This window comes from Eucyclogobius newberryi, unplaced genomic scaffold (assembly GCF_026437365.1).
Source record: "Eucyclogobius newberryi isolate DKJ021-1_F unplaced genomic scaffold, fEucNew1.0.hap1 SCAF_1, whole genome shotgun sequence".
NCBI lineage: Eukaryota > Metazoa > Chordata > Actinopteri > Gobiiformes > Gobiidae > Eucyclogobius > Eucyclogobius newberryi.
In genome coordinates, this window is record NW_027315723.1 from 20,360,084 (window position 1) to 20,374,447 (window position 14,364).

General features: G+C 40.7%; 1 protein-coding gene and 1 long non-coding RNA gene across 2 annotated transcripts in view; one reads left to right on the forward strand and one right to left on the reverse strand.

Annotated features, from left to right (window-relative positions):
* Positions 1 to 14,289, forward strand: part of gpcpd1 (glycerophosphocholine phosphodiesterase 1) — a 33,648-nt gene extending 19,359 nt beyond the window's left edge. Inside the window, exons 15-20 of the mRNA XM_072440130.1 lie at positions 174 to 239; positions 335 to 471; positions 2,055 to 2,190; positions 2,972 to 3,132; positions 12,012 to 12,147; positions 12,427 to 14,289. Coding sequence (XP_072296231.1) covers positions 174 to 239; positions 335 to 471; positions 2,055 to 2,190; positions 2,972 to 3,132; positions 12,012 to 12,147; positions 12,427 to 12,492 — 702 coding nt within the window. The 3' untranslated portion in view covers positions 12,493 to 14,289. The remainder of the gene's footprint in view (positions 1 to 173; positions 240 to 334; positions 472 to 2,054; positions 2,191 to 2,971; positions 3,133 to 12,011; positions 12,148 to 12,426) is intronic.
* Positions 12,003 to 12,355, reverse strand: LOC140355132 (uncharacterized). Its single transcript, XR_011926007.1, has 2 exons — positions 12,325 to 12,355; positions 12,003 to 12,147 (listed from the first exon to the last, which is right to left on the reverse strand). It is a non-coding gene; the product is annotated as an uncharacterized lncRNA (long non-coding RNA).
* Positions 14,290 to 14,364: the final 75 nt, after the last annotated feature.

The window sequence follows — 14,364 nt, forward strand, 5'->3', positions numbered from 1 at the left end:
AAGTATCAAAAATCAGGTATGGTTTTTCAGTCCTGATATAAATGAAATGGAAAGGTGCCCAGCCCTAATAGTGTTCTTCACAAAACGTTGGCATGCTGCTCTTTTTGGCACCACAAATGTAAACTACAGCCCCTTTATTACACAACTATGAATATATTTTGCACGTTTTATAGATATTTCAAGCCATACCTGAAAATGTCGGATTCAACATCGAACTCAAATGGATCAGCCAAATGAAGGTTTGTTTTTCCTCTGCTAAATACAAAGAATATTCCATTTAAATTAAAACCGCTATTTCCAAATTATTCTATTTTGCACTTTTCTTTTTCTTCAGAACGGGTCGTGGGACGGCAACCTCTCGTCCTACTTCAACATGAACACGTTCCTGGACATAATTCTGTCCTGCGTGCTGCAAAAAGGTGGAAACAGGCGCATCGTGTTCTCGTCGTTTGACCCCGATATCTGCACCATGTGAGTGACCACTTCAAACGCGACCGACGCTTCAAACTTCATCTGCATTAGGTCAAAATCCAGCCGCTTTTACACATAAACGCTTGTAATCGAAGCAGTGCAAGATGGAAACGGTCTTGGTAAAGCAATACAATAAAAGAGTTAGAAAGAAGCCTTTAAATAGATGATATAAGAATGCATTTTGAAAGTCCAAAGCCAAAACCAAGATCATGGACAAATCTAAAATGTTTTCAAGATCAGTTTTCTTGTAGAACTGACCAAGATTTTTTAAATTTTCTCACCATAAAACAAAATATTACATCAAGCAACATAATCAATCGCTTGTTTTTTGTGTAAGTGAATTACCGTATTTTCCAGACTATAAGTTGCACCTGCCCAAAAAATTATAATAGAGAAGAAAAAAACATATATAAGTTGCACTGGAGAATGAAATGCGGTTGCAAGTGTGAAAATAACAAATAATATCACATAAGTCGCTCCAGGGTATAAGTATAAAATAAGTATAAGTCGCATCCCGGCCAAAACTATGAAAAAAGGTGCGACTTATAGTTAGGAAAATACGGTAATCGGAATAATTGAATAGACTTGTCGACTAATAAAGTGACTATTAAGATAATTATAGACTATTTAAAAAATCGTTAGTTGTTATTATGGACTATACATACTCTAAAACAGATGCCAGAAGATGTATGTATGTATGTATATATGTAAAGAATATTCTCTAGCTATAGTGGAAAAAAACGTGCACTCCTCACGCAAACCCGCCTGATCCTGCAGCATTTGACCCGCCACAAGTCTTTAGTCAGGGCACAGCTAAGGGAGGGGCCTACGCGGGGCCCAACACAGCTAAGGGAGGGGCCTACGCGGGGCCCAACACAGCTAAGGGAGGGGCCTACGCGGGGCCCAACACAGCTAAGGGAGGGGCCTACGCGGGGCCCAACACAGCTAAGGGAGGGGCCTACGCGGGGCCCAACACCGCTAAGGGAGGGGCCTACGCGGTGCCCAACACCGCTAAGGGAGGGGCCTACACGGGGCCCAACACGGCTAAGGGAGGGGCCTACGCGGAGGGGAGTTTATTTTCAATTCAGGTTGGGTTTTTATTTTGTGCGCAGCGTAGAGGGAACAGTGATCTTAGTAAGATCTAGTTATAAAAAGTGCTTGATTTAAGTCATATTTAGCCATGTTTGAGATAAGATTAAACCTACTTGTTTTATTGGCAGATCATATTTTAAGAGCATTTTTTTATTTAAAGTAAGAAAAGAACTTCTCTAAGACAGTGAAAAAATACTCCAATCAAGATAAAAAAACTACTCAATTCTAGCACTTAATCACTGTAGAAGCATTTAGTTTGTTTTTTATCTTTATCTGGTTTAAAATGTATTCAAATGATCCATTTACTGTAGAAGTCATTGTTTGTTCAAATGTCGTCTTTGAGTCCAACAATGCAGGTCTAATAAACTAAACCTTGTTGCTATGACATTTCACAGTTTCATATCAACATGTTTTATGCTTTTATGCTTAATGATCAGGCGCTGACACGTTTTGTGACCTGGAATGACTTGTGCTGTTTTTCTCGCCTGCAGGGTGCGTAACAAACAGAACAAGTACCCGATCCTGTTCCTGAGTCAGGGCATCTGTGAGCGATACCCGGAGCTCATGGACGCCCGCTGCCAGACCACGCAGATCGCCATCAGCTTTGCACAGAGCGAGAACATTCTGGTAAGAATACAGACTACAACCCGCTTCATTCCCAGACGAGGCGCTCAAACACGCCTGTAAAAGTCAATCTGTATCTGTATGTAATCTGGACAATCGAATGCCAACGTGGTTTTGCGTGTCCAGGATGTTGTTTTACTGTCATGAGCTCGATCCTGTTCAAACCCGAGAAAAAGGCCGGGTCAAAGGTAAAGGTGACACTGACGGTGTTTTATGTGGGCAGATTTCCACCGGGTGGAGACGTGCAGCATGCACCAGTGTGTTGTCCTCTGACAAAACAATCTCCGCCATTTCAATCTATAACCCTTATATATTCAGATGCCGATGTAAGAAGCAGAACTGTCCGAGGTTCTGTGACTCGTGGACTGTGATTGGCTGAATGAGAAACACAACTCCCAGATTCAGATGTTTGGTGTAATCCCTCATTTGTAAAGTGTTCCTCATAGAAAAATATTCAGTTGCTCTCATCTGGACAGAGTCAATCTGCAGATCTCGTCTGAAAAATCTGATGTTTATCCTACTCTGAGCGACGTTAGCCCTGCCCCCTGGGGCGGAGCCTGTCCTGTTTATGTGTTTACACTGTCCGAGTTTCCCTTGAAACTAATCTTCTTTGTTACCCCAACAGCCCTGTAATGGGCCATATCAATCATATTGTTAGCTGACTGTAGCTCCTTCATCACTATTGAGCACCTGATTTAGCATCAGAATGACCTGGCCCCGCCCCATAGCTTCAGAATGCTATTATACACTACAGATAAACTGAATCTTTCTCTTGGGCCTTTAGGGGATCAGCGCACACACAGAGGAGCTGCTAAAGCACCTGAACTACATCGAGGAGGCCCAGTCCAAAGGTCTGGTGGTGTTCAGCTGGGGAGAAGACAACAACGACCACGAGAACAGGAGGAAGCTGAGGGAGAAGGGCATCGATGGCGTCATATACGACCGGTGAGTCACCAAGGGTTTGTACAACGTTTGTGAGAGACAGAAAATACAAACTGTGCTCTTCACAGAAATGTATTTAGTTCTACTGCGTTAGAGAGAGGCTCTGTACTGTTTGAGCAGTTTCAGTGTTTCTCTGCATTTATCAAAGACCGTTCCTGCAGCACTCGAACAGTGTCTTTCGGTGTTTCAGTTTATGTAATGATTGTTCACAAACAGGTTAATGAGCTGGAGCTGCTGACGAGGGAGCGGCAGCATGTTCTGTGGCAGGATTCTGTTACATAAAACATTCTTTCGACCCGAGACAGACGGCTCTTCAGTCCAGTCAAGTTCGGTCCGCGCTTGCGACTGTGTGAAAATGAAAACAAAACCTTTAAACTCTTTATTTGTGGTTTTGCAGGAATTGGTCAACATCATGTCAGTAAAACCTTCGGGCCAGTCTGTCTAAAAATAACTCAAAGTGCTTTACATAACAGGAAGTGATGCGTTAAAATCATAAGCAAAAAAAAACAAATAAAAACCAAATTAATCATTATAACATTGACTTTGAAAGGATGTTATCTGCACTCTTCTCTTTTGGTTGTGTGCGCAGCTAAACAGAACTATTTTGAGCCTGATTTTGATCGAGTTGCGTCACGTTTCAGAAAGACTGTTCCAGATTTTATACGGACAAAACAAAAACATGAATAATTTAAGTAAAGGAGAGGAGGAACAATCCAATCCTAAAATAGAACTTCAATTATGGGCTCAATTTGTACCGTATTTTCAAGAGTATAAGTCGCACCAGCCAAAAAAAATACATAACAGAGAAGAAAAAACATATATAAGTCGCACCCGAGTATAAGTCTTTAAGTTTTGGGGGAAATTTATTTGATAAAATCCAAGACCAAGAACAGACATTTCATCTTGAAATACAATTTAAAATAATAACAGATTAAAGAACATGATGAATAGGTTTACATATGCTAATGTAGCACCTTCAGCTAGATGAGGCACAGACAGAACTGTGGTAAGTGTCTGGTATGTTAACGTAACATTAACAGTTATTCAGATAACTATAGCATAAAGAACATGCTAACAAGTTTACCAAAGCATCAGTTTTACCCCAAATCACTAAATCCATAGAATTCTTCTTCCTCTGTGTCACTTCTAAACAACTCCACAAACTCCAGAGGTAGAGGAAGTGCAAATTCTTCTTCTGCATCGCTTAGAGCCTAGAGCGCCCTCTTGTGGTTGTCAGGGTGAAAATAACAAACAAAATTATATAATAATGTGTTAATAATATCACATAAGTCGCTCTGGAGTATAAGTCAAACTATGAAAAAAGGTGCACTATATACCCCCTGCAGGACACTGTCCGCTCTGGAGAGCAGCGTCAGTGAGAGACAGATCCACCCTCGCTGTGTGAAGGAAAGGTTTCGCAGATCTTTCCTTCCTGCTGCTGTCAGACTCTACAACAAACACTGCTAGCCCTGAACATGTGCAATACTGATGTAACCATGTGCAATACCATCATATTCATGTGCAATACTGAATCAACCATGTGCAATACCTGTAAATAAGTGTTCTATTTTGTTTTTTATACGGTTTACTTACCTGCTAATAGTATTACCTAGTCTTGTGCTAGCTATTTTTACTTTATTTTTATTTTATTCTATTATCATTATTAGGCCAGAGCGCCACAAGCTGGCGAGAGGCCTATTAATCTCCTAAGGCCGTGCGAAGCACGGCTGCGAAAGTGCGCACGTAGTGCACACGAAATCGAGCGCGAAGCGCTCGCCCACTTCCAAACACTCACTAACGCACTCCTTCACTCACGCACGCCCCGTACATACTAATTAGTAAAAGGAAAATGGAACTTTACCGTTGTAAACGGGCGAAGCCCGTGCAAAAGTACGCACTAAACGAGCACTTTAAATTCGCGGTCATCATCCCCATATAAAGCACCTATTTGCGCTAAGTAGCTCACGAATACGTTCCCCATCTCTTGCATGTTCCGTGCATATAAGCATGTAATGCAAAAATTGAACATTATTACTGTATAGAGGGCCAAAAACACAAAGTGGGCGGAGCCCACTCAAAATTAACGAAAGTACCCGTCAGTGACCAGGGACCCACACCATGAGGTAGGAAAGCGCGAGCGCTTTCCGAAAATGTATAGTTCATGGTATTTGAAAAATGGGAAACGTTGTTTTCGCATCGGAATATTATTAGGCCCGAGCCCCAGCAGGGCGGAGGGCCTATTGCAGGGCGGAGCTGTCTGACCAAACATGCGGGCCCGCATGTTTGGTACCCCGTCGCCCCTGGCAAGTACAGTGAACTAGCCCATGCCGAAGGCATGGATCATGCATACTTACTCCTGCTATGACAGAAATAGTCAACAATGAGTGAATGGGCGTAGCCCATTCACTCATTGTTGACAACAGCAGCGCGAAGCGCTGCATTCCTCCAAAAACCCTCTTGGCATCGTCCCGTACGCGAGAATCCATGCCGCAGGCATGGGTCATGCTTGTATCTGCTGAAATCAATGGAAGTCTATGGGGAGTGGGCGGGGCATCCCGACGGAATAGGGAGTGACGAGCGCGTAAGCCCTCGTAATGATGATTCCACCCCATGGCGGCATGGGGAAGGCTTAGAGCTTTCAAACGATGTATAATTTGTTGTTATAGTGGAAACGGCTATATTGTTTTTGCTAAAAATATTATTATTTTTTTTAGTAGGCCCGAGCGCCACAAGCTGGCGAGAGGCCTATTAATCTCGTTTTTATTATTTTTCTTGTTCTTCTGCTTTTTGAGCTCTAATTTGACCCCCTGAACATGCTCAAAAACTCACCAAACTTTGCCCAAAATTCAGAATCGGCGAAAAATTTGATTTTTTCTGGGCCATTTTTTTTTTTTTTTATCAAAAAATGGCGCGACAGCGCCACCGACAAAAGTCAAAATACATTGCGCCTATGGGAGACGCCCCGAGGTCAACTTTGTCGTAGAGCTACGAAATTCGGGACACGCATTCCTCTCTTGAGGACAAAAAAAAAATATTACTGTGGCCACGCCCCCAGACCCCAGCCCGCCATTTTCATTTTCATGTTTTCATAGCCAAAATGGCTAACAAGAGTTAGCCATTTTGTTCACGTCAAACTTTGACGAACTCCTCCTAGGGCGTTTTGCCCACCGACTTCAAAATCGGCGTACGTCCTCTGGACAAGTGGGGCATCTAAAGTTATCCAAATTTTTGGTATACCTTTTACGCTCTGTGTGCGCAAAGTTGGACCACTTATTTTGGAATATTGCCGATCTAAAAATTGCTCCCATTTGATCAAAACGAGTCCGATTAGGACCAAATTTGAATCAGTTGTTAAACTTTCTTGTTTGGACCAGTTTATGGTGACAAAATTGAAATGGCCGCGATAGCGCCCCCCTACAGAGTGACCTTTAAATTAACATTGAAGGTCAAAAATTAGTTTTGCCAAAATTGTCTAAACTTTACCCAAAATTCTATTTTGCCGTCCTGATCACAAAAGCCAATCACAAAAATGCCTACATTTTTACGGCGTAGTCGTAGCGATGACAGAAACCTCCCATGTTATCCCTATGGGAAAACCACAAAATCTCTCAAATTACCACATTTTTATGTTTCACACTTTAACGAACTCCTCCTAGTGCGTTTTGCCCACCAACCTCAAAATCGGTGTACGTCCTCTAGACAAGTGGGGCATCTAAAGTTATCCAAATTTTAAGGATAACTTTTACGGTCTCTGTGCGACGGAGCCGCAAACGTTTCCCAGAATTCTGACAATTTGGCCTTCAGAGTGGCCTATAAACAATAGAGTTTTTCCAAATGACATGATATTTTGCACTAAATTCTAATTTGCCATCCTGATCATAAAAGTATGAGAGCCAAAGTCATATTTTGTACGGCGTAACCGTAGCGATGACAGAAACATCCCATGTTATCCTTATGGGAAAATCGCTAAATCGCTCAAATCACCACATTTTTACGCTTCACACTTTAACAAACTCCTCCTAGGGCGATTGTCCGATCAAACTCATATTTGGGGAATATCATCTACACAAGCGGGGCATCAAAAGTTGTCCATATTTTGATTTTAAGTGGTACGGTCTCTGTGCCGTGGAGCTGCAAATATACTGTCACAAATGGGAAAACGCCAAATCTTTGAAATGTTCAAATTCATGCTTCACACTTTAACAAACTCCTCCGTGGGCAATAGCTCGATTAAGCTTTACTTTGGGAAATATCATCTAGACAAGCGGGGCATCAAAAGTTATCCATATTTATATTCTAAGTGCTACGGTCTCTGTGCGGCGGCGCAGCAAATTTGACTGACACTTGTGTTGATTTGCACTGGATTGGCCATGTCCAATGTGTCCCCGTCTGTCAAGTTCTTTTCTAATTCACACACAATAAGGGCGCCATCTTTATCAAGTCAAAAGCACAGAGTCGGAAGGCCGGCGGCCCGCGAGGGCCGTTGGATGCCGCTTGCGGCTTTAATCTTCTTTCTTTCTTCTTCTCGGGACCAACCCCCCTATTTTTCACCCAGTGAACATTGACGAAAAGTCACAAAAATGTTCACACCTCTAAAAATCGTGCCTCTCTACATTCTGGCTATTTCCCTTTTCTAAAATAAAAAAATGGCGCGTCAGCGCCCCCAAATGTACCAAAAATGCATTGAGAGATGGGAAATGACCCAAAAAAAATCTGATCGTAGAATCATGAAATTTGGCGCAGAGGTAGATGGTGACAAGAGAAGTAAAAAATATTATTACGGCAACGCCGTCCGCCCAACCAAATGTCGGCCATATTGCTTCAAAAATGGCTAAACATGACTTTGGAGTTTTTCCAAACGTCGTACTTTTACGAACTCCTCCCAGGGCGTTGGCCCTAAAAAGCTGAAATTTGGTGAAAATGCTACTGAGGAGTGGGACATCAAAAGTTATCCAAATTACATTGATACCTCTCACGGTCTCTGTGCGGCGAAGCCGCAAACTGTAGCTAGAATTTCAGAAATCTCCCATATTTAAAATTTCTGCCGTTTGCGCAGATAAAGTCCGAATTGCGTCAAATTAGAATCAGTTGTTAAACTCTTTGCCCTAAACCTACTTGAAGTGAAATAAATTCATTTGGCGCCACAGCGCCCCCTACAGATTTTATATGGAGGTTAAATGTTTAGTTTTGCGAAATTATATGAAATTTGACACACAACTCAATTTTAGAATCCCCATCAAAAAAGTCAATGAGACCCATGTCATAATTGTTATGGCGTTGCCGTAACGATGACCGAAACCTTTGATGTTATTCCAATGGGGAAATCGCCAGAACATGTTTACACTTTAGACTTTCACAAACTCCTCCCAGCCCTATTAACCTGAAATTTGGTGAGACTCATCTTCAGGACCATCAAAAGTTATCCACATTTTCATTCAAAGAGTCACGGTGTCTGTGCGGCAAAGCCGCACATTTTGCCAAGAATTCAAAATAAAATGTCTTTTTGATGGTAAAACAAAGGGGAGAAGATGTGACAGCGTCACAGATTCAGCAGTAGGCGTAATAAAAGGACAATTGGGGCGCGTTAGCGCCCCCTCCTCTTGCGGCGTGGCGGCGGTGTGGCGGCGGCGTGGCGAGGGCCGATCATTGCCGCTTGCGGCTATATTTATTATTATTATCTGATTTTTATCTTTATTTTAAATATTGATTATCTTATTTTATTTCCCCCCCTCCATTCCCTATTAAGATAGGAGAGTTTTGTTTATAAGAGTTTTTTTGTTTTGTTCATAAGAGTTCTATTAAGAGTGTTTTGAAACTTCTATAATCTGTCCTTTCCTCCTGTTCTACTGCGTTGTAACAACGAAATTTCCCCTTGTGTGGACATTAAAGGTTTATCTTATCTTATATAGTCCAGAAAATACCGTAGTTGTGTGATACCCAAATGCTCATGATTAAGCTTTAAAACATGACCAATGCACATGTTTTCATTACAATAAATGGCATTGGGGCGTTAAATCTGCTTACATCTGCTCAAACGTCGTGCTCAGCCGTTTCACTTCCCTCTCCCCGAGCCGCCTCCGCCGCTCTCGTGTCTCGAGACATCCGCACGTGCCGCGGTATCACAACTCTTTATCTTTTCCCTGCAGAATTTGCTACGATTGCTCGATGATGTACTTTGACTCGAGCGCTTCGAGTTCCCGTAAAGTGTCTCTTCTGCCCGTCCGCCGGTGCATCTTTCTCGGATACTCCCGTGTTTTTGAATGAACCGCACCTGCTCGGTTATTGCCTGAATGTCTCTGTGTCTGGAGCGCAGCGGGAACAAACGGGTTCCTGCGAGATGATTCAAGGCGGTTGACTCCAAAACAGCACCGCTTTGCTTTATCAAACTGTGACAGAATCACTGAAACTGTCCATTGAAATTCATGTATTGTTAAAGCTGACGGGTCAACTGCCCTGTGGCTCATTCAAGCTGCTCAATTCTTTTGTCTTTTATATCTTTTTGGTAATGCTATGAGACAAAACATGGTGTGGAAATGCTGACGTGATTGCATGAGACTTAGAATCTTTTTGCATATTAACCTCAACTTCTAAGGAAAACGTTTGATACTGAAATAAGTAATAGTTTAATTTTGAATACTATTGTTCTGAGTTAAAGTACCCTTTCTACTACTCGAACCGGCACAAATGATGATCTGGCGCCTTGATATTAAATGTGTTTTTTGACGACGCTAATTAGAGCTGGACAATATGACAAAACAATATACCGTATTTTCCGGAGTATAAGTCGCACCAGCCAAAAAATGCATAATAGAGAAGAAAAAAACATATATAAGTTGCACTGGAGTATGAAATGCAGTTGCAAGTGTGAAAATAACAAATAATATCACATATAAGTCGCTCCGGAGTACAAGTATAAGTACATATGTATAAATATAAGTATAAGTCGCACCCCGGCCAAAATTATGAAAAAAAGTGCGACTTATAGTCCGGAAAATACGGTACATTAAATCATGTTTTTTTTCTCCATCTTCAACAATCCCCATTTTAGATTTAAATTTTATATTAGAAAAAACAAATTAAAAACTAGTTTTCAATTAGGGCTGCAACAATCAGAATAATCGTTACTCATCGACTATTAAAATAATCATAATTTGATCATTGTAATCGTTATCTGGACTCTCCACATTCTGAAATTGTGGCAAAAATATGTTTAATTACTAAGACAAAATTTGCAAAATAGAATAAGCCATCATCAATAATACAGTTTATTTGTGAAAATCTGGAAGCGTTCATTCACTCGCCATATTTATTTGGTTTAAAATGTATTCTAAAAATATCAATAATAATGATAATCGCTGACGAGTCGACTGTTAGTAGTAGTAGTAGTAGTAATACTGATATAAAAATAATTTAATAATGGTAATAAATATAATTTAATAATGATAATACAAAAATAATTTAATAATGATGATAATAATAATATAAAAATAATCTAACAATAAAGATAATGTAATAATAATACAATACAAATTATTTAATAATAATCATCATCATCATCATCATCATCATCATCATCATCATCATCATCATCATCATCATCATTAGTTGCAGTGCTACTTTTTCAACTATAATTTCCTCAACATAAACAATAGACAGTACCATTTAACACAAAGACAAACCAGATGATCCTCCACCATTAGAAACTATTTAAACTCTATTGCGGTTAAGATTTTATTCACACTCTGAAACTGAAACCTAAAAGCAGGTGTGAAACATTAGCTTTGCTCAGAATACCGCTCACAGTCAGAATACCGCTCACAGTTTATCTGCTGCTGCTTCTCTCACTGTTTTGATTTGAATTAACGCTGCTGTTTCTTCTTTGGCCTGACTCTTCTTAACCCTGTACACTGCATCTTGACACGTGTTTTGCCAATTAAATTATTATTATTTTAGGGGCTGAGAATCTAAAGGGCCAATGTGATGTTGTGAGTGACGTTAGTTGTTTTCACGTATCAAATAAAAGCTCGTGGTGACATCTTTTACCAGAATATCACAAATAAATATATAAAAAACAGAATTATCTTTGTGCTCAACAGCTTAAGTTCAAGTTGTGTTCATTTTGACACACAAATGGATCGTTTGGGTTCAACTTCCTTTTGTACGTGACATTTTGAGAGATTTTCACCTTTCAAACGATACAATATTCAGGAGTAAAATTATAGTGTGAAAACTACTTCTATGAGAACGACCAACCTCTGATTGTGATTTTTCATCACTCTGAAACCTTAAAAACAGAGGTATAGATAATGTAGGAATGATAACAAAGCTGCCTATAAATAAATAAATACAATTAAATAGGTAAATAAGATAAATAAGGTAAATAACATAAATGAAATAAATAACATAAATGAAATAAATAACATAAAAACATAATTTAAAATAAATAAGTTAAATAAATGTAATAAAATAAATAAAATAAGTTAGAATAAAAATAAGTTAGAATAAAATAAGTTAAAAAATAAAAAATAAAAATAAATTCAATAAAATACAATGAAAAACAATTCCCTCAGTTAATTTGGTAACTTGACTGAACAAAACACCGACGATTTGATTTAGAACATTTTCCATTTTCACTGAACAAAAATCACAAACTTAAGAATTTGCCTCGGCGATATTGTGCAGCATAAAACGATGAAACAGTCAATAATAATAACATGATTCATAATAACTATGATTAACGGCGTGCAAGCAGACATTCTACTAGTAAATACTTTCCTCTTTTTGGCCATGCCCATTCACATCACGTTCCTCTGCAGACGTAGATTCTCAGCTCTTCTTGAACGTTCGCATCTCATCCGTTATGTTTCCTCTTCTTTTTGTAGAGTCGGCGAGGACCAAGTAGAGCAACCGGACATCTTCCAGGTGGAGGCGCAGCACTCTCTGGGCGAGGTGATCAACGAGGAAACCATGAAAAGCTCCTCCTGCTCGTGCTACTCCATCCCCTGCATCTCCGTCCACCTCTGCCCCAGCTCGGCCCGGAACGCCATAGCGGAGTCCGACTCTGGCCTCAGCTCTGAGGCCCGGAACGGCATCGCGGAGTCCGACTTAGGCCTCAACTCTGAGGCCCGGAACGGCATCGCGGAGTCCGACTTAGGCCTCAACTCTGAGGCCCGGAACGGCATCGCGGAGTCCGACTTTGGCCTCTGCTCCAAGGCCCGGAACGGCATCGCAGAGTCCGACTTTGGCCTCTGCTCCAAGGCCCGGACCAAGGCCCAGAACGGCATCGCGGAGTCCGACTTTGGCCTCTGCTCCAAGGCCCGGAACGGCAGTGCGGAGTCCGATTCAGGCCTCAGCTCCTCCTGAAGCCGCCGCCCCTTTCACAGCAGGAAGCAGACGTTTGAGGCGATTACGGACAAAAGCTGGTTCATTTCATAAAAACCGTCACTTCATCTCGTCGCTAAATGTCCGCCGAGGTTGCTGCAATTCTCGAGCTTTTCACGCGACCCGGACAGAAATTAGCCTAATTCTAAACCGAGACTTAATTCAAGATCCAAACAGGTCCAAACAAGGTTTACGGGATACCAGGTTCAAATCGGGTCTCCGAAATAGGCAAAATCAGGTGTAAATACGGGACTAAAACAGGTCTTTACTAAGCTGGGTCCAAATCAAAACTAAACATAATTCAAATCAGGACTTAATAAGACGTAAAGCCAGACGTGACCAGGACAAAACCAGGTCTAAATCAGTTTTAAAGGACCCATATTATGCAATATTTGTATCATTATTGGCCTTCAAACATGCTCTTCAATACCTTTTACTCCAGCAGTTCATACTTTACAACTTAAAATAATGTATGGAAAGCATCTGCGAGTCGTTCGTTCATCGGGATATTCTGTTAGCACTCCATCTACTGGCAGCAGAGGGAATAAACAAAAGCTAGCTTGCCCCAAAATATGCAAATGTACACAGTAACGTAATGAAAAATGTCGATTTGTGGATTTAAAAACGGCACAGAACTCAGGATCTCTACCTTTTGACGTTACAAATGTGGGCAATTTGCAACTGATTGTTTTCTGACGCTCGTAGAGGAAAAGAACGCGCTAAACCGGATTCACCGAACAAGCTGAACGCGTCGACGCTAAATGCTACTCCAGACATGTTTTTGATGAGGAAACAATGAGGTTTTAAGAGTTGATTTGGCATAATATGTGTCCTTTTAAAAGAGTAATAAATAATGACTAATAATATTAAAAGATGAAGACCTACATAGCGTTCGTCACACATTTTGAGCCAAATATCACGCGTCTTCGCTTCTTTATTCCTCTTTGATGCTGACGATCTACACCTCCCTGAGAAAACTCGTCGGCGATCGTGGAATACCAACAGGCCGGTGCCGTTTTTAGTTTGTATTCCTTCTACATTTATCGCCAGTCAAAGTGCTAAAACGCTTCCTTATGTAGATTGTAAGTCGTTTAGCCTTAGACTAAATGGAACGCGGTGGGAAATTGTAAGTTCTCAATGCTATTTAGCTCTTTTTTTCTGCTTTGTGTATGATTTACTTCAATTGAACGACCTGAATTTACCGGTAAATGAATGGTAGCCGCTGCCTTAAAGAGGGAATTGTCCGCGCTCCGGTGATATTCTGTCACGTAACAATCGCTCGAATCGGTTGCGTTCGTTCACGTCGAAATCACAGACGCTGTAAAACAGCAATTAGCACGTCTTCTCGCTTTTTTATTTGCTCTACAAACTTGACAGAAACATGTTTACAACTTTCAACAACAATTTTCACCTTTTTTTAAACTGTTTTTTAAGATTAGCATTCGTACTGACCAAACTTCAGGTAAAAATGAGAGTTAAGTTGCGAGAATAAAGCGATAAATGCCACTAACAAGTTGTTGTTGAAGTCTTACAATTCACTCTTTGTCGAATCGTTTTTAGTGCAATAAAGATAGGATTTCATCTCTACTTAAGCAATCAACTGTATATTACTTCTGACAAAACGGAGATGTCTGTTTTAGCAAATGAACTCTTAATTTTTAGACAGAACAGGCCCATTTTTTGTGGTATTTTGCTGTTTTAAGTGTCAAGACGTGAACGCGAACGCAACACATTCAGGATTCTGCAGCCGATTGCTTGTTCTACTTCCACTTTGCACGTGTTAGAAGAATCTCGCTTAGCAACGCAACGTGTTCACTGACTGTAATGTATGCAATGTATCCTCATGTCATAATC